This window comes from Oratosquilla oratoria, chromosome 30, assembly GCF_046742065.1.
Source record: "Oratosquilla oratoria isolate Oo_2021 chromosome 30, ASM4674206v1, whole genome shotgun sequence".
In the NCBI taxonomy this organism is placed as follows: domain Eukaryota; kingdom Metazoa; phylum Arthropoda; class Malacostraca; order Stomatopoda; family Squillidae; genus Oratosquilla; species Oratosquilla oratoria.
Genome location: NC_134806.1, coordinates 3,115,689 through 3,130,943, shown reverse-complemented (window position 1 = coordinate 3,130,943; position 15,255 = coordinate 3,115,689). Strand labels below are relative to the sequence as shown.

At 39.1% G+C, this 15,255-nt stretch overlaps 1 protein-coding gene across 1 annotated transcript in view; it reads left to right on the top strand.

The window, feature by feature from the left end:
* Xpd (general transcription and DNA repair factor IIH helicase subunit Xpd) overlaps positions 1-15,255 on the top strand; it is a 45,901-nt gene that overhangs the window by 29,423 nt on the left and 1,223 nt on the right. The window contains exons 12-15 of the mRNA XM_076212437.1: positions 1,805-1,925; positions 4,768-4,925; positions 9,575-9,751; positions 11,966-12,175. Coding sequence (XP_076068552.1) covers positions 1,805-1,925; positions 4,768-4,925; positions 9,575-9,751; positions 11,966-12,175 — 666 coding nt within the window. The remainder of the gene's footprint in view (positions 1-1,804; positions 1,926-4,767; positions 4,926-9,574; positions 9,752-11,965; positions 12,176-15,255) is intronic.

Genomic DNA, 15,255 nt, shown 5'->3' with positions numbered 1-15,255 from the left:
CACTGATCCTCACCAATTACTCCCCCTCTTCCTTTCCTAATCCTCTCAATCAAGACCCTCCCATAAGCCTTCCCAACTACACTCAACAAACTGATCCCTCTGAAACTACCACACTCACACTTGTCCTCTTTTCCCTTGTAAAGTGGAATTATACAGGCATTCCTCCAGTCCTCTGGCACTATACCCTCTTTTAAACAAACATTAAACAACCTCACCAGCCAGCCCACCATCACTGTACCTTGCTTTTTTAGACATTCTGCATAACACCCGTTCTAACCCAGGTTCCTTACCTGCTCTCATCATTTTAATAACTGCTTTCACCTCACCTTTTCTTATTTCTCCTCAATTTTCCTCATTCATCACGGTCATTTTCTTAGCACTTCCCACTGCAACTACCTTTCCCTCCCTATCCTCCTTCACATTTAGCAACTCCCTAAAATACTCTGCCCATCTTCCTCTTACTGCCATCTCTTCCATCATCATCTCTCCATCTGCACCTTTTACCTTTTCTTCTCTACTTGATTTGCCTCCCCTTCCTCTCTTAATTTCCTTCCAAAACATCCTTATCTCATGCTTTACTTTTTTTTTTCTTTTCTTTGTATTGTATTTCTCATATGATTCTCTCATCCTATTTTGCAACTAATCTGTGAATGCTCATTTCTTCTGCATCCCACCACTCACTACCCTTCCTTCTATTTCCTCCTGTCCTTGTTCGACACACCATCTTTGCACACCTTGTGACACCCTCCTTGAACCATCCCCATTCCTCCTCCACTCCTACTTCTACTCTATCCTTCACTCCCTCCCACTTCTCTCTCAGCTTCTTCATGTACTTCTTTTTTGTGTGTAAATTGTTTTTGTTTGTCTTTTTAATTGCTGGGTATCATGCTGTAGAAGCTCCATTAAGTGTAGTTCATATGAATTGTAAGTACACATTAACATGAGTTTTTGTTTTCTAAATCCTGTGCTGGCAATTGTTTTTTGTTCAGGCTCTTATTTGCCTACACTATAAGGTCTTTTATGTGGAAAATGAAGGTCATGTGCTTTATTTTTTTTTATTTTATTTATTTTTTTTGGTGGGGTAGGGGCTGGTCAGTTAGTTTGATCACTGGGTGTTTCATTAATTTGTGGTGTCAGTGAGATGGAATGGGCGGGGGGGTGGGGTAGTATGTGTGAGTAAATTTTGACGCAGCCCGAAGGGATTTCTCCCCGTCCTCTCCTTATATGCAAGGGGGGACGGAGAGGGGGGGTCGCCGATTAAATGAAGCGGCCTTGCTGTGGATGTGCTGTGTCTTGCGACACTGCTTCTGACCCAGGGCGGTGGGCAGGGTGCAGGGATGACCCGTCATCCAGGAGGTGCTCAGATGAGAGGGAGGGTGGGAGGGGTGTGGAGTGTATTTAGGGATGAAATGGGTGGGAGTGTTTTTATGCCTTTCCCTTTTTGGCTACCTCCCTTGGAAGGGGGAAAAAGCCTTGGTATATGTATGTATGTATGTCAGTGAGATGTGCTTCTTCACCACACAGAAGATAGTAAACACATTGTTTTATACTGCCAAGCACTCACCCATTTCAGACATCACTACAAAAGTTTCTTCCCTAAGTGAATTAGAGGCCAATCTAATGGCTGTAGCTGGATTCCAGGGAGCCATGGGCCTCTTGCAAAGAAGATGAGATCCAAGGCACTGAATTGCTACACCCATTATTGGTCCCATGTGAAATTTAAAGACAGAATGAAAAGTCATGTGTAACTTATTTTACAGGTTGTAACCAAAGGATGAAAAGTCATGTGTAACTTATTTTACAGGTTGTAACCAAAGGTAATGATCAAGTGGCAATGTCATCAAAGTTTGAGTCCAGAGATGACCCTGCTGTCGTTAGAAATTATGGCAAACTTTTAGTAGAAATGACTACAACAGTACCTGATGGTATGAAAAATTTAATTTCTTTTACTCTGATTTTTTTTTTTTTTTTTTTTTTTTCTTCTTCTCTGTAATATATCACAGGGTTCACTAAGATAACCCCAGGATGTTATAGGGTGCTCTTAGGGACTGGAACCATGCATCATTTGTCTATGTTATAGTAAAATCTACTCATAGAGGAATGATGCTACTTTTGTACAGTGAGTCCTCCTTATACGGTAATTTTTTATCCAGTAAATTCACAGTTACGGTATTTGGTAATTACTACCCTCGATTCTATTTACGGTAAGAAAAAATTCACAGATACGGTATCCGCTAGATATTTTGAAGAGGAAAGAGCAGGGAGAAGGTACGTCTGCCATATCCTATTATTACATGTTATAATGGATTCGGTATACGGTAATTTCAATTTGCAGTAAGGTTTTCAGGAATGCATATGTACCGTATAACAAGGACTTACTGTATTACATTTGTCCCTCTTTTATGTTTTTCCTGTGTTACTTCCTATTCCCTGTGGTGGTTGGGAAGAAGTCTGCCATAGTCTTTCCCATGCATGTTGTAAAAGGTGACTAAATGGGACAGAGTGATGGGACTAGAGATCCTGCTATCTGTATGTTCATCTTACAAGGAGTCAAGATATAGGATAGTCTGGGAGGAGAATTTTAACCAGGACCTAAGAATTAGGTCATTAAATGTACATGGTTGTGGTAGTTGTGATACAGACAATAGTAAAAAGGAAGAGATTGTCAGTTTGTGAAAAGGAAGATGGGAGTGTTTGTATTAAGTAAAACTAAGTTAAAAGGGAGGGATGACCTTTAGTTTGGGAGTGTGGTGGGGAAAGTATCAGGAGTGATGAGGGGGCAATGAAGGGAAGGAATACGTCTACTGGTAAGTAGTGCATAATATAGGAAAATGTGCAGTGGAGTGGAGGGAAATGTCTTCAAGGTTAATGTGGGTGAAGGTGGCACTGGGATAGGAAATGTGGGATTTTACGAGTGCCTATGGACCTGGTAGTAAGAAAAGTGAAGAGGACAGTTAGGTTTTTCAGATAAATTTAAATGAAAGTTCGGAGATGTTTGGGATGAATGTGAATTTAAGGATGTTGGGGGTGTTTAAGTACTAGTGTAGGAGATAAGCCAATAGATGGAGGTGCAGAGGTTTGTGGTGCCAAGCAAGAATGTTAGTGGAGAAATCATGTTGGAGATATGTATAGAAAGGGAATTGATGATAGCAAACATAGAGTTTAAGAAGAGAGCCAAGCATAAGGTGGTGTAGGGGAGGGTGGTTGATAGGGCATTAACCTCCTCCATACAGTGACACCTACTTATACATCATGAGGCATGAGTGGGTACAGTGAGTCCTCCTTATATGGTAATTCTTTATCCGGTAAATTCACAGTTACGGTATTTGGTAATTACTACCCTCGATTCTATTTACGGTAAGAAAAATTCACAGATACGGTATCTGCTAGATATTTTGAAGAGGAAAGAGCAGGGAGAGGGTACGTCTGCCATATCCTATTATTACATGTTATAATGGGTTCGGTATACGGTAATTTCAATTTGCGGTAAGGTTTCAGGAACACATATGTACCGTATAATGAGGACTTACTGTATATGAGGATGCCAGTATTGGCATCCTGATTATATTTATTTTGTGGTTGTAGCTGAGTTATCCCCGAATTCTGTGAATTGGCTTGATCGCATTTTCTGTGTTTGTTATTACTCTGAGTGAAAGAGAATGAGTGAATCAGCAGTGACTTTATATTTTGTAATGCAAGTATTGTGATTCATCATCATTTCATCATACATCAGGCATCCCATGCTGCATGCAAGAATTTAACTTGTATTGAAGAGGTTAATGGACTATGTAGTGGTATTCAAAGGAAGGCTAGGAAGAGTTCTGGATATTCATGTTTTCAAGGGAGAGGATGAGGGAGTGTCAGATCATTTTTTTGTGTAGGGGAAGTCGAGAGTTGAGGAAAAGTCAATGAAGAGAAAAACGGTGGAAGGTAGAGATGTGCTGCAAGTTAACAAACTAAATGAGGAGGAAAAGGAAAAAGAAAACCAGGAGAAGCTAAGAGAAATGTGGGATGTGGTTTGGGATAAAGAAGTAGGAGTAGAAGAAGACTGGGTATGTTTCAAGGAGGACGTGATCAAATATACAAAGGTATATGGGATGAGGAGGATGATAAGGAACAGAAGGATGGGTAGTGAATAGAGGATGAAGAAGTGAAGTCAACCGAGCTTATGTGGATTGGTTGCAAGGTAGAACTTGGGAAACATACATGAGATACAAGAACAGAGAAGAAACAAAATATAAAGTGAGGGAGGCAAAGAGGAGAGCAGATGTAAAGTTGGATGGGAGTTTGACAGATAATTTTGAAAAGAATAAAAAGATGTTCTGGAAGTGAAGAGAATGAGGGAAGGGTGATTCAGATAGAGAGAAAAAAGTAAAGGATACAGATGAACAGATGATAATGGAAGTAAAGGCAATAAGCAGAAAGTGAGTTAAGTATTCCAGAGAATTGTTGAATGTGAAGGAATTTAGTGAGGACTTGATTTGGGCAGTGAGAGGAGCTAAGAGTATGACTGTGATGGGGAAAGAAAATGACACCTATAAGAAAATTTGAAACTTTATTGGTATTGAAAATGTGAGTGCATATTTATTATCCACCATTTTTTAAGCTTATTTCAAATGCTATAAAATTTAATATATATTGCATCAACCATGGGTTAAATTCTTTTCTCCTTCTTTATTTTTCTCGACTTGTATGCCATTACTAATTGAGCAAAGTTTCACTTCGGTTAAGTACAGTGCATAATTTGTTAAAACATTTCTCCTGCAGGTATGGTATGCTTCTTCACTTCCTATTTGTATTTGGAATCTGTAGTGGCAACCTGGTATGACCATGGCATTATTAGTGACCTGCAGCGCAACAAACTTGTTTTTATTGAGACTCAGGATGATGCAGAAACATCCCTGGCTTTGCTGAATTATATGAAGGTAGGCTTCTTGATGTAATGTTAACCCTTTGCAGGATATGTTGCCAAATTAGGCACAGTTAAGTCACCCGTATCTGCAGTGTCACATTCCATGATTTCAGTTACTTGTAGTCTAAAAATCTTAAATGGAAAATTGTAGGATTAAATAATTCATAAAATTTAATTTGTGTGGCATTCATAGAAGTATGATAAAGTCTTACACCATCTCATTCTGTCCCATTTGAAATATGAAGCATGCCTTTGTTCATCATATTCACATTGTATGAGCTACCTGCCTATTTGTCTTTAGCCACTGCATCATTTGTCAAATTGACTATTGCATTATCACAAATAACATAGAAACCACTGTTGGAGTAGAAAAGACTGGAAACGGGGAATCTATATATTTCAATTGCAAACTGCAATCCTCTTCAGTAGATGAGGATTGCAGTTTGCAATCGAAATATATAGATTCCCCGTTTCCAGTCTTTTCTACTCCAACAGTGGTTTCTACGTTATTGACAAATGTGTGATTACATTTTTCACCTGTAATTATCACAAATGTTTATATTCACATAACCCTTGTTTTACTGAATGATGGCCCCAGAATGCAAGAATAGTACTCCCTTGTAAAGGAGGCCTTTAATGTATTTGTATAATTGTAATAAGAGGCAGTGAGAGTAAGATGGGCAGTAAGAGGAAGATGGGCAAAGTATTTTAGAGAGTTGCTGAATGTGAAGGAGGATAGGGAGGGAAAGGTAGTTACAGTGGGAAGTGCTAAGAAAATGACAGTGATGAATGAGGAAAATTGAGGAGAAATAAGAAAAGATGAGGTGAAAGCATTTACTAAAATTATGGGAGCAAGTAAGGCACCTGGGTTAGATAAGTGTTATGCAGTGTCTAAAAAAGGGAGGTACAGTGATGGTGGACTGGCTGGTGAGGTTGTTTAATGTTTGTCTAAAAGAGGGTAGAGTGTCAGAGGACTGGAGGAGTGCCTGTATAGTTCTGCTTTACAAGGGAAAAAAGGACAAGTGTGAGTGTAGTAGTTTCAGAGGGATCAGTTTGTTGAGTGTAGTTGGGAAGGCTTATGGGAGGGTTTTGATTGAGAGGATTAGGAGAGGAACAGAGAGAGTAATTGGTGAGAAACAGTGTGGGTTTAGGACAGGTGGGGGTTGCATGGATCAGATTTTTGTGGTAAGGTAGATATGTGAGAAAGCTTTAGGAAAAGATAAGGATGTTTTGGGGCATTTGTGGATTTGGAAAAGGTTGACAGGGTAGACAGGAAGGCACTGTGGGAGGTATTACAGATATATGGGATAGGGGGAAAGCTGTTAAGAACAATTAAGAGTTTTTACAAGAGTAGTAGAGCCTGTGTTAGAATCAGAAATGGAGAGAGTGAGTGGTTTGAGGTAAAGGTGGAACTTCACCAGGGATGTGTGCCTTGGCTATTCAATTTATACATGGATGGGGTGGTGTGAGAGGTAAAAGCAAGGGTAATGGGCTGGGGATTGGAGATAGTTAAAGAAAATGGAGAAAAGTGGGAGATGAACCAATTGTTGTTTGCTGATGACACTGTGCTTGTAGCAGGATCAGAGGAGGGATTAAGGAAGTTAGAGATGGAGTTTGGGAAGGTGTGCAAAAGAAGGAAGTCATAGATAAAGGGGAGAAGATGGCAGCAAATTGGATGCGAGTATTAAGGGAGAGAGACAGGAGGAAGTGAATAGTTTTAGATACTTGGGTGCAAATGTGGCAGGAAAGGGAGGAGTGGAGGTGGAGGTAGAATGTAGATTAAGTGAAGCAAGTAAATGCTTTGGAGGATTCAAATGTGTAATGAGAAATAGACATGAATGGGTGCTAAGAGATTGTGTGAAGGAGTGATTGTGCCGACAGCACAGTATGGGGCAGAAACATGGAACATAAGAGAGGAAGAATTTAAATGTATTTGAGATGAAATACCTGAGAAATATGATAGGGATTACTAGGCTGGATAGAGTGAGAAATGAGGAGGTGAGGAGGAGAGCGGGGGTGGAAAGGGAGTTGGGAGATAGGGTTGATGAAAGAGTATTGGGATGGTTTGGACACATGGAAAGAATGAGTGAAGAAAGATTAGTAAAAGAGGTGTGGAAGGAGTGAACATGAGGGGGTGACCAAGGATGAGATGGATGGATGGAGTAAAAGGGGCATTGGGAAAGAGGGGAGTGTTGAAGAAGGAAGGGCAAAGACAGAAGATAGGGGTGAATGGGGAATGGTTGTGTATAGATGATGCCATGATGCATGGAAATGGAAGGGATTGGGTGGGTGATGGGATTGAGGGAGTATGTGTGAATGATATTTTGACACAGCCCAAAGGGATTTCTCCCCATCTTCTCTTTTTCTGCATGAGGGGACTGAAATGGGGGGTCGCCAATTAAATGAGGCAGCCTTGCTGTGAATGTGCTATATCTTGCTATATTGCCTCTGACCCAGGGCAGTGGGCAAGATGTAGGTATGACTTGTCATCCTGTAGGAGCCAAGAAAAGAGGGAGGGAGGGGTGGTGAATGAGAGTATATGGGGATGAAATGGGAGTGGATATATGCCTTTGACTTTGGCTACCTCCCTTGTAAGAGGTAAAAAGCCTATGTAATTGTAGTATACAAGAAAGGAGCAATGCTCATTGGGTCTTGCCCCTTACTTTCCAATTAGTTTCTGGGCCTAATCAGTTGACCAGGTACAATGGCCCTTTAAGTCACACCTCCTTACAGAGATGAGAGTAATTTGATGCATTTGCAACTGGGAAATGTCATGATCTTTTCTATTGGCATCTCCTTCTCTTCATGGTTGATGGTGGTGCTATTTGCCACCACATCATGAGAATAATGACAGAATGCACCAAAACCATCACAATAAAACATCTGCTCAGAGAAACCAAAATTCCTCCTCCTGTAGAACACCACATAGAAATGATTATTGTTCAGTTCTGAGAAAAGGCCCACAACCTTACCCATCTCATTACATCAAGTAAATACAACTAACTGAACACAACGAAAAATTACATCTGCATGCTGCTCAAATATCTATAACCTGCCGCTTGTACCTCACAATACATCCACATGAAAAAGACATTCACACTCCAATCACAAAGAAATCTATTCAAGACCAACCACCAAACTACTTCCTCCATCACTCCCCCAGCATCAGCCATACAGAAAATTCCTCCTAAGAGAAGCAAGACCCGTACTAACACACTTTCATTCAGGTCACTATCCTGCACCAAGACAGTACTAGCACAGAATAGGCCTGGCAACAGAAACAAATTGACTCAAATGCAACCATCACACACATGACACTGAACACCTCATTTTACATTGCCCCACACTAGTTATACCCAAACAACAACACAGTATTTCTTCACTGAATGACTTCTTTGATTGGTCAATCCAGTAGTCTTTGCCTGTTATTTAGAAGCCATGGGTCTCCTGGAAGAGAGACCTGGGACAATTGATTGATTGGTTGATAATTATCATACCTACTGTAGATTTAGATTCATGTATGGTTCCATCATGGGCTATATCACCTTCTAGGCTCTTCCAAGATATAAGAAAATTTACTTCTTCATATTCTTGAGACATTTAGTTTTTTCAATATGTCCTCATGGGCTCACAGAGCACACCTATCCTTAATCAAGAGATCTCTTCAGTAATTGTAGTCCACCCGCTTTAGTGACCCAATCACTGTAATCAGGTCACCTCTCTCACTTTGATCCTGCAAGAGAGACCTGGGGCAACAGATTGATTAATTTATCTTTTGAGTCCCCCCCCCCTCCAAGTGTTTGGCTATATTTATCAATTCATTTGCCCTTCACACTCACATTGAATCCGCTTCCACCTCATTCCTTGTACATTTTTTCACTTTACCTGCCCACATTCACTCATGAATTTCTTATTTCATATATCCTTTCAAACTCTGTCACCAACTGCTTCATTCTCTCCTCAGAATCAGCCAGAAATGTAGTGTCAGTAGACATTCTGGCAATTTAGATATGCCAAGGAGGTGTAAATTGTTCCCTTCAAATAAAGAATATAGTATGTATAGGGTTTGATACTATGCATGGATTCAGACATTCACAGGGGGCTTGCAACATATTTTCTTCAGATAATGGGAGACTACTAAACTATGTTACTCAGCTTGGAGAAACATGTGTACCATAAAAGGCAATCTCAAAATACTTTCATTAACCCTTTATTGTGTATGATACTAAATTTGTTAAGCTTATCTATTTTTACTTTTACTTAGGGGGAGGGCTGCTAATGCCACTTTTACTTAGCTTGGAACAGTGGTTCTTAACCTTTTTCAGTGCCCGTAGCCCTTGATTATCTAAAAAAAATTCTTGTACCTCCATCCAATATAAATACAATGCAAACATATGAAAAGGATTAGTGATACAAACCTTTCTGAGAAATTATTAGATATATTCAATTACAGAACAAAGATACTCATGGTAAATATACAGTACCATTGTACTGGCTATCATGTCTCATACCCCCCAGGATTCGGGTTTCATACCCCGTGGGGGTACAAGTACCCTATGTTAAGAACCACTGGCTTAGAGGAACTAATGTGTTATAAAGGGTTCATTACTACCTAAACTTATCTTGCAGGGTTCATAATATTTCATACTTCACTTGTTTTAGGCATGTGATAAAGGACGAGGTGCAATACTACTTGCAGTTGCCCGAGGGAAAGTGTCAGAAGGAATTGATTTTGACCACCATTATGGGCGTTGTGTTATCATGATGGGAATCCCATTTGTTTACACACAAAGTAGAATTCTTAAAGCAAGATTGGAATACCTTAGGGATCAGTTCAATGTAAGTATAACTTTTGCAACTAGTATCTGGTTGTTTTATTAGTTTATTATAATTCCCAAATACATGTACTGAGTGTTCATGAAATTTACCAATGACTTATTCTGTCTATAACTTAATTTGGGAAGCTTTTATTTACTTTGAATTTATTGCATTTAATGCATTTTACATTGTGAGCATTTCATCCGTGACATTTCATTCCCATAGTGGTGTTGACCCTGCTCCTCCACCCACTTCATACATTGCCAGCAGTCCCATACTTCATTGGTATAGAGTCATTCATATACTTTTTTTTTCAGGACCAATAATGCCACAGGGCTGTGACAGGGTTTTGTAAGGCCATCATAGCTGTTCAACCAGTATATGGCTAGGATTGTGAGGGAGGGATTTGGCAGGAATTTGGAGTAAGTGAGTGAGAGTGGAGAGAAGTGGGAGGTGAGCCAGTTTTTGTATGTGGATGACACTGTGCATGTAGTTGAATAGGAAGATGGACTGAAGCAGTTAGTGGTGGAGTGTGTGAGAGAAGAAATCTGAAAATAAATGTGGACGAAAGTAAGGTGATTAGATATACAGAGTGAGGAGGGGGTGGAGGATTATACTGAAACGTTTCATAAAAAAAATAGATATCTAGGGATAACAACAAATAGAACACTACAAGAGGGAGTGATTGTACCCATAGCATCATGTGGAGTGTAGCAGAGATGGAGTTTAAAAGAAGCAGAAAGAAAGAGTTTAAACATGTTTGAGATAAAGTTTTTAAAAAGTATGGTAAGGGTATGATGGATGATGAACAGTGAGAAATATAGAGGTGACAAAGGGAGTAGTGTTAAAAAGAGAGCTGCCAGGTAGAAATGATCAAAGAATGACGAGATGGTTTGGGTATATAGAAACAATGGGTGAAAAAAGACTAGCAAAATGGATTGAAGGAATTTGAAGGAAGACCAAGAGTAAGGTGAATGAATGGGGTGAAGGGGAGCAGTGAAAGTAGGAGGAATGTCTGTTGAACAAAGAAGAGAGAGTACAACAGGTAGTGAATGGAAAGCGGTTAGAAATGGATGAAGAAGTGATGCACCACAAAGGGATGTTCTTTTCTGCTTCCTTAACTTCTTAAATGGATGATGGGGGTAAACACACCATACATATACCAAGGGCTTTAGCCCAGATACAAGGGAGGTAGCCAAAGTCAAAGGCAAAAGGGGGCAGACACAATATAAGTTCCAGATGTTGAGTCTGATTGTGGAAATGCTGTGTCTTGCTGCATTGCCTCAGACCCAAGCAATGTGTTTGTGTGACCATCCACAAGGTGCTAGAATGGGAACAAATGGATGTGGGATGGGTGTATGCTTTAACTCCATGTCATGAATGCCACTGTCACTGTTCAGCTGTGTTTAAAAGTATTTGCAATAAACTGAGACTTAGTTCAATTTGCAGCAGTTAATATTCAAGGAACGAATGAGAATATGACAGAAAAAATATATAATTCAATTTATTTAAGTTTATGGTTATTTACATGAATGTTACACTGCCTTTGACCCAAGGCAGTGAGCAGGATACAGGCGATGACCCATCATCCATAAGCTAAGAGGGAGGAGAGGGTGGTGGATGGGAATGGATACATGCCTTTTTACTTGGCAATCTCCCTTGTAAGGGGGAAAAAGCCCTTGGTATGTAGATAGATATGCCTTAGGTAGGCCACCCCCCCGATGAGGGGCGAAGGACCTTTTGATATATGTATAAACCTCTTCAATACAAGTCAAATTCTCATGCACAGCATTGGATGCCTAATGTACAATGCATCACACTACTTGCATTAAATATAAACACTGATATATTACTTATTCTCTTTCACTCTAAGTGATAATAAACATAAAACATGATCAAACCAAGTCACAGAATTTGGGGGGTCATTCAGCCACAACTACAAAATAAATATAATCAAGATGCTGACATCATTTACCCACTCACTCCTCATGACACCTTCATAGGCATTATCATATCAGAGGTTAACACCACATGCAGATCATATTACTTCCTAAGAACATTTTGGTCAATTCATTTTGATGTAAAAGCTTTCTCAGATATTGCTCTTTAATCATGTACATTTCCTAGTAAAGCCAGGGTAATTTTTTTTGTGAATATTATGTAATATATCAAGCTAAGTTTGGAGGTGACCACAGTGAATTTATTGAATGTTTTTTTCTCTTATGTACTTTATAGATAAGAGAAAATGATTTCCTGACATTTGATGCAATGAGGCATGCTGCTCAGTGTGTAGGTCGAGTCATAAGAGGTAAGACAGATTATGGTATCATGATTTTTGCGGACAAGAGATTTTCTCGTGCCGATAAAAGAAATAAATTGCCAAGATGGATTCAGGAGCATCTGGTTGATCACAAGTGTAACCTTTCAACAGAGGAAGCAATACAGGTAATTACATTGAGTTAAAATGACTATTTTTTTTTATAGGGGTATGAAAGGTCATGAGGTGCTAAGGAGTGGTGATGAATAGGTTTTGGATGGGTATGAGGTGGAAATATGTTTCGACTCAACCACCTCTCTTATAAGGTGGAAAGGTCTCTTTAGTATACATTTATATATGAAAGATTTATTATACAATCCTGTAGCTCATTTATGGCGATGTTTGATATTAACCTTGTCTCTATGGTAGCCTAAGTAATTACCATACCTGTAACCCCTTTCACTGTATGTACCTAGTTGTATGATACGGGAAGGGAGCTATGCTTGTGGTGATCCATCTTTGTATCTTTCAGCATCAAGTTTTTTCTTAAAATCTTGAATAGTATTTGCACACACTGTTTCTTTGTCTAATTTGTTCCAGGTATCTATCACTCTGTGGGAAGCTTTTTTTTTTTTTTCTCTCTCTCCAGATCTCTTCTGTAATCATCTTTTTTAAATTTCTTTTCGTGCCCTCTTGTTTTTTCATTGTCCCATTTCAATAAATCATTCTTAGCTAAGATTTCCATTCCTTTCATAATTCTATAGATAGTAGGTCTCCTTTTTCCCTTCTTTTTTCCAGAGTTGGTCATTCTAATTTGGACAGTCTTTGTTCATATGTCATTTTGGAAAGAGTTGGTGCCAGTGTTGGTGTTGCTCTTTGTATTCTTTCTACATACATATACCAAGGCTTTTTCCCCCTTACAAGGGAGGTAGCCAAAAAGGAAAAGGCATAAAATCATTCCCACCCATTCCATCCCTGAATACATTCCAACCCCTCCACCCTCCCTCTTATCTTAGCACCTCCTGGATGACGGGTCATCCCCGCACCTTGTCCACTACCCTTTTCCAGATCCATAAAAGCCCAAAAAACATCCTTCCCCTTTCCTATAGCTTTCTCACATATCTGTCTTACCACATAGATTTGATCTACACAACCTCTACCCGTCCTAAATCCACACTGTTCCTCACCAATTACTCCTTCTGTTCCTCTCCTAATCCTCTCAATCAAGATCCTCCCATAAGCCTTCCCAACTACATTTAACAAGCTAATTCCTCTGAAACTACTACATTCACACTTGTCCCCTTTTCCCTTGTAAAGTGGAACTATACAGGCACTCCTCCAGTCCTCTGGCACTCTACCCTCTCTCCAGCAAACATTAAATAACCTCACCAGCCAGTCCACCATCACTGTACCTCCTTTTTTTAGACATTCTGCATGGCATCCATCCAGACCAGGTGCCTTACCTGTATTCTTTCTAAATTTTTTTTATATTCTTTTTGGTACTGGGTGTCCATAGTGTTGCTGCGTACTCGAGTTTTGGTCTTATTAGCATAGTTAAATTTTGTTTTTATCATTTCCTCATCCAAATAGACAAATGCCACTTTTATTGACCTCAATAAAATGTAGGTTTCTCTGACTATTTTATTAATATGTTTGTCCAGTCTCATGTCTTTGCTAATCATCACTCCAAGGTCTTTTTCAGAGTTTACTTTTTGACCTCTTCTTCACCAATTTAATAATCTCTCAATATTCTGTTTTTACTTTTTCTAAATTCCATTATACTACATTTCTTGATACTGAATTTCATTTCCCACTTTTGAGTCCATTTCCAGATACTGTCCAAGTCCTGTTGTATGAGTTGCAATCCTCCTCCGTTCTTACTTTCTTTAGTATTTTTGCATCGTCTGCAAAGAAATTCATTTAACACTCTACTCCATCCATGTCATTTATGTATATAGCAAACATGATCGGGGCCAGTACTGATCCCTGCAGGACACCATTTATCATTTCTTCCCAGTTTGAGAATTATTTCTAATTACTACTCTCATTTCCTCCCAGTCAGGAAGTCTTTCATCCATTTCAATAATTTTCCTCTGATGCCACCTATTGACTCTATTTTCCTTATTAGTTTCTTGTATGGTACCTTATCAAATGCCTTTTGTAGGTCCAGAGGCACAGTCTGCCCAATCATCTCTCTCTTGTATTATATCTATTAATCTCAAATAGAAGCAGATCAAGTTTGTTGTGCATGATCTTCCTTGTCTGAATCCAAATTGATTTGGATTCAGTATAGTTTTTTCTTCAAATTGTTTAACCCATCTATTTTTGATGACCTTTTCACAAATTTTTGCTACTGTGCTTGTTAGGGAGACCACTCTGTAATTTGATGGATCTTCCTTGTTTCCTCCCTTATAAATCAGTACAATATTTGCATTCTTCCATTCCATTGGCACCATTCCTTCTTGAAGTGAGAATATAATTATATTGAATATTTTATCTGTTAATTCCTCCATGCATTCTTTTAGTATCCAATTTGCAATTCCATCTGGACCATGTGATTTTCTGACATCAAGGGTTTTGATTTGGTCACTGATTTCCTTCCGTGTTACAATTATTTCTTTCATTGAGGGGGATATCTCTCTTTATTTCCTCACAGTTAGGTGAATTTTCTATTGCAAATACTGATTTGAAGTGGTTGTTTATTATTTCAGCCATTTCCAGTTCTTCTGTATATTCATATTTACCCTGGCACAGCTTTTCTATTTCTTGTTTATACTTCAGTTTGCCATTTACATACCTTTAAAATAGTTTGTGTTTTATCGCAGTTCTTGCTATGTGACTGTATTCAACTGAGGCAAAACACTTCCATTCAAAGGGGGGGGAAATTTAAGCCCAAATGTAAGCATGTCTTTCATCCTTAAATGTCAAAGGAAAGAAAGTTTTGCAACAAGTAAAGTTTATTGTTTGTATCCATATGAAAAGATGTATAATGTGGGTGTTTGTTTTGACTCGGCCATTCCTATAATAAGGAGTACAGGGTCTCTTTGGTATATGTGTGAACATAAAAAGAAGCGGGACCATTGACAAGTACGTGTAAGTGGGGTTCATACAACATGGACAAATGAGGAAATCTTCTCCCTGCCATCCACCTTCAAAACTCATCAACGTCCTCACCTTCATCAATATAATCCATTATACTAACTGGCTACCATCATTGAATTTCTCTTGTTTCCTAGAAGTTGTTTATCCTGCAAATTTAAGGTCAGGA